A 19,134-nucleotide genomic window follows, 5' to 3' on the forward strand; every position below is an offset into this window, starting at 1 on the left:
CATTTTTGAAAAGAGGCCAGTTATGTTGCACAATCAACTGCTACTATATTTATTCTTAAAAGTAATCAGTAGTAATTTTCCTTACTGTAGTATTTGGGCACCTGTGTTTGTGTGTAAAAGGCACTATTGTGTCATTGAACATCAAGGTCATTATGCAACAACACCTGGTGCGTGTATCTTGTGCCACTAGAACCGCCTTTCCTGAAAGCCTGGACAGATCCCGGAGTGAGGAGGGGTGGGCAGGGGGATGTGTGGGGGGTGACGAAGGGAGGAGGGAGGGAGGATGTTTAGGAGCGTCTGACCTTCCTTCCTCCCATTTTTCTCTCTGTACATTCCTCGCCTCCAAGAGCTTTCATTTCTACAGCTCTTTCTTCTCCATCCCTCTACATTTGTTTTAATTCAGCAGGCTGTTTGGACACCGAATTCAGCTGTGGTCCTTACATTTAAAGTAATTTTTTTTCTGCTACAACTATGCTTTGCTAAAACCATGCTGCTATTTTGTCATATTAGTGACAATACTACATTACAAAAGAGAACAAAACTTGAGAACTCAGGAGCTGTCCCCCTCCTGACCTTCATAACAATGACTTACTCCCATTATCAAATCTAAACTAAAAACTCATCTGTTTAGACTGGCCTATTCACTCCACCGGACCAACAGACCATAGCTGCACTAACCCTTTTTAACAATTCATGTTTGTGTAATGACCACAAGATTGAGGACAAAAGATTTTTATTAATTCACAGTGGAAATCAAATGGGCTTTCAGTAGATTTGCAGAGGTTTCAACCAGTCCTGTTTCAGTCCTGTTTTAGTCCCAGTTCAGCCCTGGTTCATTTTTGGCTTAGATTTGGTTTAATCCTGGTTTAGTTCTGGTTCAGTCCTGGTTCAGTTCTGTTTCAGACCTAGTTTAGACCTGGTTTAGACCTGGCTTCTGATCAGATCCAATCATTCCCTGGTTTGTTCCTGGTTTTAACTGTATGCTTTTTTACGTTTGTATTTTAATATCCTTTTGTTGTACAAGGTGACCTTGAGTATCATGATAATAAAAAAAGTATTATTATTTTAGTTATTAGCATATCAAATGTGAAAATGAAAGTGAAAATGAAGGATTTGGAATAATCTTGCATTTTGCTCTTCCCTGTTTAGGACTTTAGAGCTGCAGTGGCAGGGGCAGTGGGAGAGGAGGGAGAGCCTGTGCTGGATGACCAGAGACTGGGGGAGATACTGGGAGTGCTGCCCCAGGTGTACAACCTCCACAAAAGCCTTTTGTCTGAGCTGGAGGAGCGCATTAGTCAGTGGTAAGAGACACATTATACACTGTAATGCAAGCTAAGCAAGGCTTTATCTGTTAGAATTTGATCTGAAACATAATGTTGCTTTAATCTGTGTATGGCCTAATCTTCAAAGATTAAACTAAATTCCAGAAAAAATTCTTAATCTTTTGATTTCGGCATGAGGTTATTGGCTGTTTGAGTTTTCTGAGTGCTGATTCACTGTGTGGCCTCAGATCCCCTTCTTTCCTTCTCTTCTCAGACAAAAACAGTTTGTTTCTCAAAATAGAAAAACTAAATCAAACCATAGACAGATTAGTAATATTATACCATATTTGATGTACTTTTAAAATTATTTCTCTAAAACCTGTGTGTGTTTGTAGGGAGGAGAGTCCCCGTATGGTGGATGTGATTTTGTCTCATGGTGAAGACTTCAGAGTGTTTGACACCTACATCTCCGAGTATGACCGCAGCATGTTCTTACTGGAGGAGAGCCGCAGAAACAGCCCAGCCTTTGCCAACATTGTCAAGACCTTTGAGGTAATGCATACTACTTTGACTTTAATTTGGAAACTCTTTGCTCTGTGTTAAAGGCGCATTGTGCAACTTTTCTGATGGAGAGTCCGTCACCTGCTTTTCTCCATGGAGATGTTATTGCTTTGTCCGACATGTTTCACAGAATGGCATTAAAACTTTCAATCATCATGGAGACCAAACCAGGGCCAGTCAGATCTGTGGAGAAGCAACTTTGTGCAGAATGCCTGGTTTTCTAGATATTTTTGAGCATTAAAACCACATGTAATTGAATACATATAAGGTAGAGCTGTTTGAACATTTGAAGCAGAGCAATAACATGTCCATAGAAACAAGCAGGTGATCAACCCTCAACCGCAAAGTTACATAGTGCACCTTTAATAATCAGTTAAAATCACAATTCCAACCAAAGTTTTCTTGTCATGTAGCTTTGAATCAATTCAGAAATTAGGAATAACTTGCTTCATCATATCAGACTTGATTTGTTTTCTATTTGTTTTCAACTGTGAGTTAGGTACAAACATCAAACCAGTTTTTTACTAAGCAGCACTCACCTCAGATTTTGTCACACAGCGTCCACAGGAGACAATGGCCTTTGTAAAGCCACTCTATCTTATTCCTCTCCATGGGACTGACCTTTCCACTGTCATGCTTGCATACTTTATACGCACTCCACACCAAAAGTACTCATTCTTTGTCTACACAGGTCTGTTTTTCCTGATCCCCTCTGGAGAGACGAATCTGTGCACTGATATCATCTATTCTGGTTGGGTCTAATATATTCGGTCACACACTCTTCTTAATCACCAGCTAATTATCTCAGGCCAAATATACCTTGTCTAAGCCAGTTTACAGATCACCCCATCAACCAAAGCAACGCTAAAGGAAGCCAATACGAACAAAGCGGTCACCCAATAGATTTTCTCATTTCCAGCCTCTTGTGTGCACTATTGATTACACATTCTGAGCATCAAAACAGCTGCGGAGCATTCAGTTCACGGTGATCCAACTGCTCCGTGTAATTTAGCCATCACAGACAGTAATTACTCAATATTGTCAAACCAAATATATACTGGAGCATTATGTCTATTATCAGTTGCTCGCTCTAATCTGATTTGCTATGAGAGGCTGACACAGTGGTTCCAGGCGTTTCGGGTTTGATAAGAAAAGAGAACGGACAAGGCACCAACTGTGTGCGCTCATGAATATGCAACAGCAGCTGCCCCGTTCCACCCCACAAAAAAAGAAAAGAAAAAAATCTGAAATGTATAATTTTGGAAGAAATAGTCAACATTGGGTTATTTTTTTATTTATTTTCTGTTTTTTAATTAATATAATCAAATATACATGCAAATATAGCAGGGGATAGCCATGGGTCAAAATTACCAAACTATTAAAAATTATACAAAGAATATTCACAACATGTAAGGAAAGAATAAAAAGAAAACAATAGAATGACTATACAAAAGAACAGTTGTTTTTCTTTATTGTAGTGCTTTCCGTTTGGTTTATTTTGGGTCCATTTGGTTTAGTGTATATGATATTAGGCCAGTATAATAAGAGAAAGTATGGGCTGTAGGATTAAAAATACAACAACAAAAAAACGATGTACAGTGTCTAATAGGAGAAGAGGCATTGTAACTGTCGTCTTGGATAGTAAACCTTGTGAAGCTATATGAAAGAATTACCCACAGTGTCCTCTATGTAAAGTTAATTGCGCTCCCTTTTCACGATTCATAAATTTATAACTGCCTTTGTCATAAAAGGTCTATCTGCAAAGGACGACAAGTATTAAGAACACACTGATAATTGGTTTAGGTTGGAGGTGCACTATAACATTTTGGTTGGGGGTCCATCACCTGCTTGATATGTCATTGCTTTGCCTGGAATGTTCCACAGTATGACATTAAACAGCTCCACCTTACATTTATTCAATTACAGGTGGTTTTATAGCTCAAAAATACCTAGAAAAGCAGGTATTCTGACTGAGCGGGGTTGCCTTTCCACAAATCTGAGCTGTAACTTGGTCTGGTTTGGAGTCCATGAAGATAGAAAGGCTTAATAACATACAATGATTCATTTCAGACAAAGAAATGATAATAATCTCCATGGAGAACCGAAAAGTTACACAATCCACTTTTAAATGTGTTTAGAAAAAGTCTATATTGTTCATTAGGTCCTTTAAAGGGTCCTATCCACACCATTGTTTGTTGCGAGGTACAAATAGTGAATGATGAATGCTGTAGAGAGGGAACAGTGTCTTGGGAGTATCGTGGTGTGTGACCCTGTTGTAATGAGAGCAGAGGTTAGAGGAAAAACAGTACCTTCCTCTGAGCTTGTTTATTTGAGGTGATTCTCTGCTCACCTTTGTACCTCAGGGGTGCTAGTGTGTTAAATGAGTTTGTTTAGAGAAGATATAGTGCTTTTATGGTATTTATTAATATCACATAAATCATTTTACATTTTGTTCATTGTAAACCCCAATATGTTACTAATAGAAATTATATTATTATCTTCCATTCACAATTTCTAGTTTTCCGAATTACCACCACTGATGTGTTAGAAATACGAATGCACCAATATTGCTACTGGTATCGAATATTGACAACGATCCATGAAAATATGTTGGATTGAGTATTATTATTATTGAGTATATTCCAAACGGTGGCTGAAGATACATATAGGTGACATGAGCTACAAAGCTATGTGGAGAGGGATATATTCTCAAGCAATGCAAAAATATCCATTAAAGATCCTATATTACACAAAATTGTCTCATTTGAGGTTTTAGCCATGTTAATGCTGTTACCTCCTCAAAAACATACCCATGGTTATGTTTTGTTTTATTCACAAATGTCTGAGTAATCCTTTATTATTAGTCTGTCTACATCCCCAAAGCTCAAAATGCTCTGTCCTACCTTGTGTGTCATGAAGCTGTAATTTTCAGAAGTTGGTAGCTGCCTTTTACTGTTTGTTTAGTAGAGACTGGCAATTCCAATGTACATTATTTACTGGTCGTTGTTGGTGTAGAAAGACTCAGAATGTTCAAGCTTTTAATACAAAGTTGTTCTGTAGTTTCTTAAGATTTAAATAATAGCTCCTTAACCCATGTTATTAGGAAAATACATTTTTAGTCTTTTTTTTAAGTGTCAGACCTGGTATCAGTTGATATCGGTTATTGGTAGATTCTTAACACCTTAGAATCAAAAGAATTATCTGAACAGAAAAATCTGTATTGGTAGCTAGAAATAATGTAATCCAAACTTAAGGTACTAGTATAGGTTGTTCGAAGTTATAGATTGCAATGTTCAAAGCATCATGACTTTTGAATGGATTGTGGCTTAAAATTGATTTAATAGAGTGTCGTTTTCCAGCTGTTTTTATATGAACCTTCACAACAATGACCCAGAACATTTCCTGTCATATAACTGTGTACTTCTAAAATGTTATATATATATATTGCCTATTTAGAGTATCCCTTTCACTTCCCCCTGCTGCTGCTCCTGCTGATCTTTTGCCATGAGCCATAGTCGTGCAGTAAAGTGGTAGTAATCTCGTTGTGGATGTGTTCATGACAGTGATGAAGTATCCGCGGCCCGTGATCAGATCAGTGCTCGGTTCTTACAATATTAACACCTCCACAGCCACTCTCTTTTTCACCGCACTGCCTAAAACACTGGGCTCATTTTCAAGTCTGTTATAATCCTGTTTACACTTTTAACTACCAGTGTTAATGTTATGTCAAGGCATGTCTGTCTGTATACTGATTGTAATTAAAGAGGGGGTTTTATGCAGAATATTATTATTATTATTTATTTTTTATTTTTTTTTGCTTTCTACCATATTAAAAAAAGAGTTTTTTTGATGTCATCCATGCGTGTTAGAAAAGTTAAAGTGCAATTAAATGGGCTTTACCATCCTAATTTTTCGACACAATGAGTTTATAAGTGCTTTTCCCAACACTCTGAGACCATTCTGGAGTTTTGTCATGATGACAATCCTAACAATTAGCATACTAGTGTGTACTTCCTGATTATCAGATAATACATTATTTTCTAATTAGATGCAGACATCATGCGGTGGACAAATTTTGACCTCAAGAGCTTTTTATACTGTACAAAATACACAATGGGGCAAAACTAATTTTGCTCATTTACATGGTTAAAAAAATTGGTACATCATGCACTTTAGGTTGGACTACATTTGATTTTCCCTTTAAAATATTGTGTAATCTAAATTAAATTGTGTACTACAGTAAAAATAAAAACAAAAACAGATTACTCTACTTCCGTGCTGTTCTTTGTGCTCGTTCTAAATCTACATGAAACTGCACAAAAATATAGAAAGCAAAAGATTTGTGTATGAACGTCACCTCATCTAGTTTTATTAAATCTCTACAAAAGGCTTTTTATGCCAGTTTACATTGATATTCATGTCATGTTGTTTGAACGTCGTCTCCAGTGCATGCAGCCCAGGAAAAGACGCAGCTTTTGGACAGGGATTGATGGAGGGGAGAGTGCAGAGAAGTGACTTTCTTGTCAAGGTAGCTGGCCAATGAGGCAGGCACAAGCTAATTAGACAGGCAGCCTCCTTTACAACTCCCCAATTAGCTCAGTTACCCACACAAGCAGCAAATCAACTGACCATGACCAGGCTCGAGGACTGAAGAGTTTCGCTAATGTTTTTCTGTTGATTGTGCAAACTGTTGTAATCTCTCACTTCATTTGGCTCACTCATTCTTACATACCACATGGAATATTAGCATCTCTGGCACAAAGCCCCTGAAAGCTGCTTGTGCTGAACAAGTGTCAATTGCACGGAAATTCACAAGTGACCCCAGAGATGTTTGCGAGCCAAGATAGTTTAATAACAAAGTGCTGGTAGGGAGGTCTATTGTACGCATTGCACCATGTAATGTTTATTGTACCAGAGAGATTTGAATACATATGGGGGATAAAAATGTTTAATTCCTAAACTTATAGGTACAATTATTGTGACTAATGACATAACATTGCATAAGTATGGATCACTGTGAATTTCATTGTGGTCTGCAGATTTGCACGAGATTCAAAACAGGGTTGCATGAGAAAATGTATTCACTATTGGACTGATAATGTGATCATGATTTAACTATGTACCTGTTCAACCTTGTGATGTCATGTGGTAATACAGGTAGTGCTCATCTGTCTTTTTAAACTCTAAACACCTTTACTAGAATCATTTGTATAATTTCACCCCTGGAATTGCTAGAGCTTCATGGCATTACAAGGTGGTACAGAGCATTTTGAGTTTTTGAGATGTAGACAGGCCAGTAATAAAGGGTAACTCAGACATGTGTGAATGAAATAAAACACAACTCCAGGTATGTTTTTGAGGATGTACTGTATCAACATTCTAACATGGTTAAAAGCTCACAAGAGTCAATGTTGCGTAATATACTACCTGTAATATCAATCATTATGGGTTATTTTTATCTGGCAACTGTTTGCATTTAGATTTACTGTGTTCATCAGACTAATTACTGTGTTTGATGTCCTGCTGAATAATGAGTTTGTCAGATGTAAAATTTGTTTTCAAGTTTATGTTAAGTATCTTGAGTGTTATCTTAAAATGTGTGCATGTCTTTTATCCATTTTCATATTTTAAGTACAGCTGTGAATTTTATTAAATTGTAAAATTGTTAATTTAATTGTCTTAAAATCAAAAATGAAAAAAAAAATGCCTTGCATTTCTTCTGTTTATCACACACAAAAAACATGAAAACAATTTGATTTGAATCTGTGTAAATGTGTGTATCATATTTTCAAGAAAAGAAGTAAAACTTGGCACTTGTTTTTATTGTTTCAATTTAATTAATTAATTAATTAATTATTTATTTATTTATTTATTTATTTATTATTATTTTATTATTATTATTATTATTATTAAGAATTGGTTTTCAGTACATTATTTTCATTATAGTTTCATTCCTACAAAGGCTCAAAGTTTTTTCTCCATCTCAAGGCATAAAAATCTGTCAGAGACAATTAGATCCTGATTGATTTTGCAGGGGGCTTTTGGATTGTCTCTATATCCTTTTCACTTACCAATAAAAGAATAATGGAGGATAACCTTTTTTGTGTATTGAAAGGTGCGTGAAGGTCGTTCACTCTGGTATCTACTCCCTTGTTCACATTTGACCTTGACTTGAGGAGGCCTATTCAGTGAAAGCCCTTGAGGGTGGCTGAAAATACATATAGGTGACATGAGCTACAAAGCTATATGGAGAGGGATATATTCTCAAGCAATGCAAAAGTGTCCATTAAAGATCCTATATTACACAAAATTGTCTTATTTGAGGTTTTAGCCATGTTATAATGCAGTTACCTCCTCAAAAACATACCCATGGTTATGTTTTGTTTTATTTACAAATGTCTGAGTAATCCTTTATTATTAGTCTGTCTACATCCCCAAAGCTCAAAATGCTCTGTCCTACCTTGTGTCATGAAGCTGTAATTTTCAGAAGTTGGTAGCTGCCTTTTACTGTTTGTTTAGTAGAGACTGGCAATTCCACGGCTAAAATCAACCAAATGATTCTAGTGAAGGTGCATGGAGGTTTAAAACACAATGGAGCATTTCCTGCATTACCACATGACACCAGGGGCAGACTGGGACCAAAACACAGGGTTATGCTGGAAATTGAGGCCGTTGTGAACATTTCCAGAACACATATTTTGCCAGTTCGCCCCACGTGAAACCACAAGGTGGGACAGAGTGTTTTCTGTTTGAGAGAAAAACTCATCTTAAATATGCAGGGTTCGTATGTTAAACATGTGTGAATAAAACAAAACACAACTCCAGGTATGTTTGTGATGAGGAAACATCACATAGTTCATAAAATACTTAAATATGGGTCCTTTCAGTAAATTGATAAACTCATTATGCTCTGTGTTGGTGTTTCTTGCAGAGAGGAGGAGCAGAGGAAGCAGAGGTCCCACTGAAACACCAGCTGCTGCAGGTCATAGTGAGAGTGCTTCAGTACCGCATGCTCCTGACAGGTAATCACATTCCAACTGTAATATTTTCATTATCATAAGAAACAGGCTTGTCACAATAATTACTGCAGCAACTTGTTCAGTACCTGGAATAAATGGAACAATAATTTTTGGGGTTCAATATTTATCATGGGATTTTTTTTTATATGATCAGATTTGAGCTGTAGATGATTGAATTATTAACTAAAATTATACAAACTAATCGCTTAAGTGCTGTATTCTTCTATTTATTTATGCAGCTCAACAGTGCTTAACAGAATTGTACATTTTTTTGTGAATAATTCTGCTTTATGGTTTGGTTTTCAGTATTATCGTTTATCGCCCGTATTGACTTCAACAATATATCACACAGAATTTGTTACTGTGATGGGCCTAATGAGAAAGACTAAAGAAATGCACATAAAAGAAAAGTGAACACATTTAGCTTTTAGTCATGTATTTACAAGTTAATTGGTGAGATTACAGCATCTCGTTGCAACCAGGTTTCTATTTACAGTAAGTTGCTTTGTACTAGTATATGCCCTAACCAGCCCTCATTTTAGCATAAATCAGTGCAGTTTATATGCATGTTATGATATTCTTATTTTACTGTCTATTTGTCACAGTAAAGTATTATGCAAAATTGGCCTTCATAATTGCATAAAAGCCCATTGTGTTTACTTTCTGATAATGAAAATACTGTTATATGATATTCTTTGCACTTTATTTAGTAATTGTGCTATACAAAATAAAAACTTAACCTTGCCTTCTTTGTTGTTTACAGATTATCTAAACAACCTTTCTCCTGACTCAAAAGAATACGAAGACACTCAAGGTAACATTACTTTGTTAGTTTGTTAGTAAAACTAAATTGTTTCTCATCTTTCTCACACAAGCTTCAGAGGCATTCTTCAGACTCCAGTCGTTAAGATACAGCCACTGAGTGTGACTTAAATGTTTGCTTGTGCATAAATTAGTGTCTCCGTTTGTGTTGCAGCTGCCTTGGTGACCGTGTCTGAGGTGGCCGATCAAGCCAACGACAATCTCAAACAGGGGGTAAGTGTGCAAGATCCCCTTTTAGTTTTTCATTTATTCTCTTTTGTAAACCATCAAGTATAAAAGAAGGCTGGTACACCTACATTCATTCAAATCAACCATTCTGGTCAAGTCCTTAAATCAAATTTTTTGTGATATCGGCTTCAGCTTTCAAATGGGAACTTTTAAGGCACAATAAAAGCTTATTGTCTACCAGTTAATATCTCCCAACAGCAGCTTCATAATTAACAAAAGAATAAGTGGGATTTGAAACCTTATTTTCTATTTTCCCCTGTGTATAACTTGTTACCTCTTATAATTAGAGCTTTTAATTGTACCATAGACTGTATAAAGAAGTGGACTAAGGGATCCATAGCGTTCAGCTACAGTAAGAATTAAGCTCACGACACCAGTGGTTAGAGGGGCAAATTTGGAGCTGTGTTCCATATTAGGAATATAATTTTTTTACAGACAAAATAGCAAAATAAAAACACGATCATGTAGAGAAGGTTAATATGAAAATTTTAAGACCAAAGTGACTCACAGCAGCAGTTATAGAAAGAGGGGTGACCATTTTTCAATGTAAAATCAACGAGAAACAGAGTCAGTGGAGCCGGAAGCACATCCATGTTGAGGTTAGGTATGTCCATTTATCTACAGTCTATGACTTATACTCATAAGATTTACGGCTTCTGTTTGAATTTGAGGAAGATTTTATCAGGCATTCTTGTGAATATCTGCAAAAATGATGAGGCGATGTTGGCAAATTTTTTTCATTTATTCTCCTTCAAAAGTCCCAATTTTTTGGCAATGAAGTTTTTGTTTTAGAGTTCCAAAATGAGCCTGTCAAAGTTGGACAGCTGCGCCCTGCCTCTTTATGTGATAACATGCACATTGAAGGAGAGAGCTTTATTCCTTCACAGCTTGTTGATTAACGCACTGGGCGGGGAGGGTTGATGTCATCACACAGTCCCAGGTGTATCATTACAAAGGGAGCACTGTATGGGTGTGTGTGCCTCTGACTCCCTTCAAACTCCAGCAGCTTGAGGAGATAATGCACACACACACACACACATACACACACTCCCCCTCCTCTCTCCTTTTCTCACTGCCAAGATCCCCCGCTACTGCACTTAGGCTCCATGGACAGCACAGACCCTGACAACCACACACACAAACACTGAAAACACAGCATCTCTCTATCTCTGCTGTCCTTCACTCCTCACTATCACCTCGTTATCCAGAAACCTCTTTCTCATTCACTAACAAACCAGGCACTTTCAATTGTTGTCTGTGTATGACCTCTGTGCTCTGTCTCACCAGGAGAACCTTCTGCGCCTGGTCCATATTGAGTTCAGTGTAAAAGGAAAAAGGGATCTGCTGAAACCTGGAAGAGTAAGTGACAGTTACTGCATTCAGACAAACCCTGTTAAACCTGGGAGTCTTGTAAATAATCTATGTTTATCGCTAGTCATATCTAGAATGTCCACCACCTGCTTGTCTCCATGGATATCTGACTGCTTTGTTTAGAATGTTCCACAGTATAGATTCAACTTGTCTATTGCAAGAGAGACAAGCAGGCTACAACACTATGCTACATTACAGTTCTGATGTGTTGAGAGTCACGCCTATTTATAGAAGAGTTATTGTATTTTTGAGCAACAGAAGCACTTCTAATGAATAAATGCTAGATGGATGCATTTAATATCATACCATGGAACATTCCTGGGAAAGCATTCAATTAATCATAAAAACTTTTCATTAAAAAATGCAGCACAAAGTGCTTTAACATTAACATCTCCATGGAGACAAGCAGGTAGTGGACCCTCCACCAGAAAAGCATCATAGTGATATCTTTAATTATTGGGTTATCTCATTATTCTAGATGTATGATTTTTATTGGCCATGTAAATCTACCCAGTATTCTTAACTCTATGACTAAATAGATAGATTAAATGTATTGTTTTTGTTGAGAGTTGCATCATGACCCACCAAAATAAGTAACATAGCTGTGAGTGCATTTACAAGCTTCATTTAGTAATAAAAATCTATTGTTTTTGGCCTATTCTAATTACAACCTTTGGGAGCTACACAGCTGCAGTTAAGGATCTCCCCTTGAAAGTAAAATAAAGGAGTTTTATCTCACCTAACACACCTAATGTCCTTTTCTGCTGACAGATGTTTGTCAAAGAGGGAACACTTATGAAAGTTTCCAGGAAAAGCAGACAGCCACGGCACCTGTTCCTGGTAAGTCAGTACTGTAGTTTGAATCAAGAATAAGGAATATACCAGTGGAAATTACTTGTACTAACTTCTAATCAACACCTTCTAATTTGTGTGATCATCACATTTTGCGTGTTTGAGGTTCTATCCTGTTTCTGTTGAGGTGCTAGACGGTTTCCCAGCAACCTCAAGGTGATAGTTTACAAGATAGTTCATTAAAATCCAGTAATTAAGAGTGTCATTGCCAGTGGTGCGCTGAACATTATATATATATATATATATTTTTTTTTATAGACGCTGTCCTAAAAACATGAAAACCAGACCAAACTTGTTCCATGCATTCATAATAATTATGCACAGCGATCATAAGCGCATTTCACAACTTTCAGAGCATTTTATTGCCATTTGTCACTGCTAACAACAAATAGCATGCTAAGAGCACACCAGTGTTACTTCCTGGTTCGTATTTGCTAAAAAAGAAAAAACACTTCAAATTAGATGCAGACACCACACAGCAAACCAATTTTACAAACTGGTTCAATCCCTTTAAATAATACAGTTAAAATGTGAAAATATAAGGTGTTGCGACTGTGGGCGACAACAAAGATTACACGGTTGTTGAAAACATGAGGGAATGTTGGGTGTGGGTCAGTCTGGGAGGTAGAGGAGGTTGCGAGGGGGCACGGGGCCAAGGTCTCCACCAGGCACCACACCCGTCAGCCTGCAGGGCCCGCCTCCCTCCTCTCTCCTCCCAGGATTTGTTTTCCAGGGCCCCACTTCCTTACAGGATGTTTGGTATAGGTCAGTGGATGCTGGCTTCCTGTGTATTGGGAGGCAACTGACAGCAAAGTGAAGGCCAGGCACCCTGTTGAATTCTGGGACGAGGTGTAGCGATCAATGTAAAATGCTCTGTAGACGTAGATTGTTTGGTTTGTTTAATCTGACTCAGCACAGGTGTGTTTTTAGTGTATAAAAAGTTTATAAAAGATGAAGACATAGTTTAAAGGAACTGGATGTAGCCTGCACTCTTACTGTTAAAAAAACTGAACCTGGGTGCCCAGTGCCTAAACCTGTATGTAGTGGACTGAAGTTTCTCATTCTCAGTATATGGACAGGTCATTCCTCATGTGAAAGCTCAAAACCTCCAGAATTCACTCACTGAGCTGCAGAGGCTGCACTAGCACTGAATAATGATTGGTTACAGGTGTAGGTTCTTCTTTTTTTTTCTGGTTTTAGTTGTAAGATCTGGCAATTTCATTGAAGTTACAAGATCCTTGCAACTACAGTTATTTTAAATGTCTGTTTTGTAAGATCTCATCTATGCTTATTATTGACGGTTTATGAAACAGAGCAGTTGGAACATCACTTCTCTCATGTGATATCAACTTTTTCACAGATGATGCCGATTCATAAATTACTCTCCATTTAGAAATGTTTTATTTTTTGTCAATTTGTACATATAGAGACTGGCTTGATTTGTGTTAGCGTTAACGTAGATACAATTTTAGGTTTGTGTGATATCAGCTATGATAGCTGCTATGACAGCTGTGACAGTTGTTACAATTTTTAAAAAGTAATTATTAGCTTATATGTTTCAAGTTTTTTTTGTTTTGTTTTTTTTAGTTTAGCTGTGCAGATTGGGTTCTGTTTTATCTCTCCCAGCCTCTGAAGATTGGATTCCAGTTGAGCAATAGCTTGGAGGGCTAGCTGGCTTATACTTGGAGCCTATTACAGTTATTTGCTCCCATGCAGTGGAAGTCTTCTCTGGGTCAATTGTTATTTATGGGCTTTTATAGGAGACACTCCAACAACACAGAAGATGAGCGCCGTAAGTCTGCCATCTGACAGACAGAAGCACAATGCACATGTTTGAGTTCAGAGTAAGAGAAGGGTCCAGTAAAATGAAGATGATGAAGATGAATATAAACAGTGCATATTGCAATAGAGCGTCTTGAGAGAATTGCCTGAAATTGTCTTTTTTGCCATGGGACTGTGGAGGCCTATGCTAAGTCAAGGAGGATCTTACAGTCCATTTGTTTGAACTCTGTGGTTTCTGAGGATGGAGTTCTGAATAAATGAGTAGCTTTGGGTGGAGTGGAATAGCTGTGGTGGCCATAGAGGTTATGGCACAGTTCACATTGGCTGTTTAGTCTCCACTGAAGCCGTGTGTGTGTGATCTGTTTGTGTTGTTGTGGTGGAGAAGGCCCCGGTCGCACCCAGCCCTGAGAAGCCCAGAGAACGAGGGAGCTGGACCCAGAGCAGGGTGGAGAATTCCTGGATGCTGTCTTTATGACCCAGCGGATGTTTAGAGCACACACTTTAGGTGTGACCAATGATGTCATTGCTTTTGTCTTGGAAGAAAAGAAATGCCTCTTATAACACAATAGCCCCTCTGTATGTTTAAAGACTTATAATACTTTTGGCTTGACAAGCAAATAAACACGTTTAATGCCTTATTTTGTTCTGTGTACACATGGGAAATGTGTGGTGCAGACAGCTCACATGAAGGTGTGAAAGAAAATCAGTGGCGCAAAGTCAGTTTCATAGAGCTAAGGGAAGATTTGCTCTTTTTCTTTCAGACCAATGTCGCCATCTTGTGGAATATTTTATGGGAGCGCTTTCAAAAGCCTTCTTTGAGCTTCATGTAAAAATGTACTTTTAAAAAGTATAATTAGCAAGATGTTTAAGGAGAAGATAGCCTTTTTCTTAATGTTGTGGCACAGTGTATCAACAGCAGTTTGACTTGAGTATGTTAATGTTCTATATATAGGCTTAATATTCTAAGACTATTTGCAATAGATTTTTCTTGACTGGGAATCTAACCCGGGCCGCAGTGGTGAGAGCGCCGAATCCTAACCACTAGACCACCAGGGAACTGTTGAAATTTCTCATTTGTCACAGGATTTGGGCCATGGGTCTGATTTCTGTGACACATGATGTCTAGATAGCCATGTGCAACACATAACAGCCACTAGAGTGCAGTAGAGTCCTGTTATTGCACATCTGCAGTGTTCATATACACAGTCTTTGGTCCATGAGTTCACGCAGTTATGAAGATTTAACAGAGCAGAGGCAGTGGGGTAAACGTAATAACATGTATGTACTTTTTTCTTTTCTCAGATGAATGACATCATGCTCTATACTTACCCTCAGCAGGATGGCAAATACAGACTCAAGAACACACTGTCCCTTTCAGGAATGAAGGTACCTTATTTCATATGGCCTCTTATGCCAGTGATGTTTTTTTTTTTTTGTTTGTTTGTTTGTTTTGTTTTGTTTTTGGAGTAAATAATACAATGTGTACGAACAGGTCAGTAAACCAGCCCTGGACAGTGTGCAGAACTGCTTAAGGATTGAGGTGTCGGACATAACCATAACACTGTCTGCCAGGTAGAGGCAAAGATTTTCATAATTTTTCATGAGAACAAAAATGACCTTATAGAACATCACTTTAACATTTTACTTATTGAAACTTTCCAGCTCCATTGGTGAGAGAGAAGACTGGTTTCACACACTCAGTCGGGCCATAGCCGATCATGCAGCTGGCCTCTGTACATTTGGTGGGCCCTGCAGTGAGGTGAGAACATTTCATAATGAATAAATAAATCTATGATGCAAATGGGAGGAAAATTTACAGTGTTATTTGTTTTTTTAACATTAAAGGCTAGAGAAAAACTGTGGATGGCTCTGGGAGAGGCAGCTCCTGTTTTGGTGCCCGTGTCCCACGTAATGATGTGTATGAACTGTACCTCTGACTTCAGCCTTACACTGCGGAGACACCACTGCAACGCCTGTGGCAAGGTCAGACATGCTTGTTCATTTCACCTGTGTCAGTATTGTTTCCTGTACTGTCAAATTAGATATATTGACAGACCTTAGAAGATGTTAATTATAATTCTATAGTTCCTTGTTTTTTATATGTGATACAAATTAATGAATAAATTAAAGTGCTTTGTTTTTTCTTCTACAGGTGGTATGCCGTGCTTGTTCCCGTAACAGATACCCTCTCAAGTACCTCAAGGACCGAATGGCCAAAGTGTGTGACCACTGCTACACGGAACTCAGGAAAAGAGGTGAGTGTGGTTATAGTAATTGTATGTTGTTTTTTTAGATAAAAGAAAACTTGTGTGGCCTACTTCATTTACTGTATGTGCTGGCATGTGTGTAGGAGGAAGTGTGTCCGGAGCGTGTGGAAATTCGAGCCCTCGTGCTCAGCGTGCCAATCGTCCACTGTCTGCTGTCTTCCAGAGTCTACAGCCTCCCAGTCTGTGGAAGAGCAGGAAGAGCACCATATCGCTCAACCAGGTATCTTTTTCTTTCACATGTTTCCCTTCTATTTTTTAATATAGTCAACCATATGCAAGACAGAGCCAAATTTGCTCTGCTGGTAAGTGATATACAAATAAATGTGCCCAGCAATCTTTCCATAAAAAAACAAAAAAAAGAAGAAGAAGAAGAATCTGCCACATGACCTAACCACTAGATCACTGCACTATTCTGTTGTGGAATGCATTGTATGCATCTAAAATAGTGGCAATTTGATACACAAATGTTGCCCCAGATCCACAGCAGAAATACACATTTAACTGTATTATGGTGCATTTATATTAGGAGATTATGAGGACTGTTTTGTGCATTCCATACTAAGACATCTCTTCATCTGTGATTTCAGGTGTCCCTTGGGGCTGAGGGCTCCACAATGAGTGGAAGCTTGCAGCGGAGAAAGAAAAGCAAGAGGAAGTGGAAGCGTCTGTGGTTCCTCCTCAAAGACAAGGTGCTCTACACCTTCACAGCCCGTGAGGTGAGGGGGCACAGAGTCTCCCACCAGCCCCAGGCTCACACTCGCTCTATCTTCCTTCTTCTTAAGTTTCTTTAGAGCACATTTCATCTCCAGGTCTTCATACTTTCCTCTTGGGCAGGGACTCTCTGTGATCTTTCTCCTTACTGTGAAAAGTCCCTGATTGTGGGATGGCTCTTATTGTTTATCATGCACAATTATTTGGCATTACAGTTCGAAGTTATGCTAATACTGATGCTCTGTCTCCCTCAGGATAAAGTGGCTTCTGAAAGTCTGCCTCTGCAGGGCTTCACGGTCAAACTGACGGAGCGACCGGATGGAGAGGAGAGCAGCAATGTGTTCCATCTCTACCACAAGAAGACGCTGTACTATACATTTAGGGCAGATGACCAGCACACAGCACGCAGGTCAGCAAAGGCTTTTGCCCATATGTGGTATGCTTATTCATTTATATAGTGGTATTCTTATTTATATAGTTGCGAGCGCCAAATCCTAGCAGTTAGACTACCAGGGATGTGTGCAATTTAATGTGGGACCTTGAATGACAACTGGTGCTAATAGTAGTTTATGATTCTACTTTACCATTAGGGGATGCTAAGTTAAAAACCCAAATGTTCCTCCAATTCAGATAAAATCAGTGACTGTATCATGTCAAGTCTCTTATGTTAAATGATATTGTAGGACAGTCCTGCCAATTAACTGATTTCATATGTTTCAGATGGGTCAATGCGATAGAGGAGGCTACAGTTTTATAGCACCTGCTGTCTGTTCTGCTGCCACAAGAGGGCGCCATGCTTCTTTATGTTGTGGTAGAGGAGAAAGTATCCAAGCTGTATTCAAACTATTATGGACAGATGTAAGGAGCCAGTAGCCTTTAGGAGGATGTCAAACCATCTGGGATTCTTCTGTCACTGTACATCTTTTACATTTGTTAACAGTTGATTACAATGTGTGAACAAATATTTCTATATTTAAAAGGACACCTGACTCTGAAATAAATTGTAATTTACCATGCAAAAAATGCAATTGTAGCTTTAAAGGGAAATGATTTGCAACCATTTTAAGATGTAAAAAATATCTACAGTTTTTGAACATTCATATTTTCTAATATACTGCAGATATTTAAGCAAAAAATGCCATTAATTGTGTTGTCTACAGTTAAAATGATTACATGATGCAACAGGGGACTTTTCTGGTGAGGGCCACTGTCAGATATAATGCCTCATATTTACTACTCAATATTTTCTGAAGTGCCATAATAGTCCCCTTTATTAAATACACTGAGGTTTATAATAAGATATCATATGTGTGCCTGAGATTAAACTAGTCAATTTATTGTTTTGTTATCAAAGTACTGTACTCTGGTTTTGCTGAACAAAGTTTCATTTAGTCCTGTGTAAAGGACCAGTTCAATATCAGTCCCATTTTACTGATGCTGTAACTGCAGAATGCAACATTTTCTACTGTTTGTAAATGTTAGTGAACATGAGCTGCTCATGCCTTCAGTCTTTGCCCCTTTAATTGTTCAGAGAGCCGGGAAAGAAAGAACACTCAACACGCTTCACTTAAGGCCATTGTGAACTCTTTCACTGTATAATGTTTCTTATGAGCCACTCTTAAGTGTTATAATGGATTGTACCGCTCTTGCATATCATGCACTGTAAATATAAATGTTTATGTATATATGCATATAAAATAAACATCTTTTAAAGAGCCTCTGGCTTACCTTAATTTTCTTTACAGTTTCATGTCACTTCTGGATTTACCTTAGCAAATACATGAAAGTATATTCTGCAATGTTATTATTTTATTTATTCTTTATTTCAGATGCAACTATTATTCAGTCCATAGTTAAAAAAGAAAAACAGGATGCAAAAAAAAAAGTGTGAAATTCCGACAGACACCACCTGAGGCCCATTTTGCCACCAACGTCTGAGCATCGTGATACAGTGATTCTGAGTTGTATGTCTTATATTTAAATTATTTATCTTGCTGGGCAAAGATCTCTGTTAGTAAATCACAGCAACAAAAAGGTTATAAAAGCATTATTGGACCAGAAAATGTATTGTTGTTTAAGATTTAAATAAAGTATGTGAGCACCAAAAGCTAACCAGGAGTCTAACTTGTTCATGTGGTTCCCCAACCTGTTTTAGAAACATATTCATTTCAGAGGCTAAGAATGAACTGAAGTCAGTGCTGGAAGGTAAGAACAAAAGTAGAAGTACAATAATTAAGTACAAATTTTAGGTATCTGTAT

The 19,134-nt window shown here is 37.9% G+C and overlaps 1 protein-coding gene across 3 annotated transcripts in view; it reads left to right on the top strand.

The window, feature by feature from the left end:
* fgd5a (FYVE, RhoGEF and PH domain containing 5a) overlaps nt 1-18,586 on the top strand; it is a 38,941-nt gene extending 20,355 nt beyond the window's left edge. For 2 of the 3 annotated variants that reach the window (XM_055160956.1, XM_055160958.1), the window contains exons 6-21: nt 1,150-1,301; nt 1,658-1,814; nt 8,755-8,845; nt 9,606-9,656; nt 9,819-9,877; nt 11,180-11,251; nt 12,035-12,103; nt 15,200-15,283; nt 15,390-15,469; nt 15,560-15,656; nt 15,743-15,880; nt 16,050-16,152; nt 16,248-16,384; nt 16,752-16,880; nt 17,130-17,284; nt 17,596-18,586. In XM_055160956.1, the coding sequence (XP_055016931.1) occupies nt 1,150-1,301; nt 1,658-1,814; nt 8,755-8,845; nt 9,606-9,656; nt 9,819-9,877; nt 11,180-11,251; nt 12,035-12,103; nt 15,200-15,283; nt 15,390-15,469; nt 15,560-15,656; nt 15,743-15,880; nt 16,050-16,152; nt 16,248-16,384; nt 16,752-16,880; nt 17,130-17,284; nt 17,596-17,632 (1,611 nt within the window). In that variant the 3' untranslated portion in view covers nt 17,633-18,586. The remainder of the gene's footprint in view (nt 1-1,149; nt 1,302-1,657; nt 1,815-8,754; nt 8,846-9,605; nt 9,657-9,818; nt 9,878-11,179; nt 11,252-12,034; nt 12,104-15,199; nt 15,284-15,389; nt 15,470-15,559; nt 15,657-15,742; nt 15,881-16,049; nt 16,153-16,247; nt 16,385-16,751; nt 16,881-17,129; nt 17,285-17,595) is intronic. The other variant, XM_055160957.1, reaches the window with a different exon arrangement.
* Nucleotides 18,587-19,134: the final 548 nt, after the last annotated feature.

This window comes from Boleophthalmus pectinirostris, unplaced genomic scaffold, assembly GCF_026225935.1.
Source record: "Boleophthalmus pectinirostris isolate CB_2022bp ecotype Guang Dong unplaced genomic scaffold, ASM2622593v1 HiC_scaffold_3, whole genome shotgun sequence".
In the NCBI taxonomy this organism is placed as follows: Eukaryota; Metazoa; Chordata; class Actinopteri; order Gobiiformes; family Gobiidae; genus Boleophthalmus; species Boleophthalmus pectinirostris.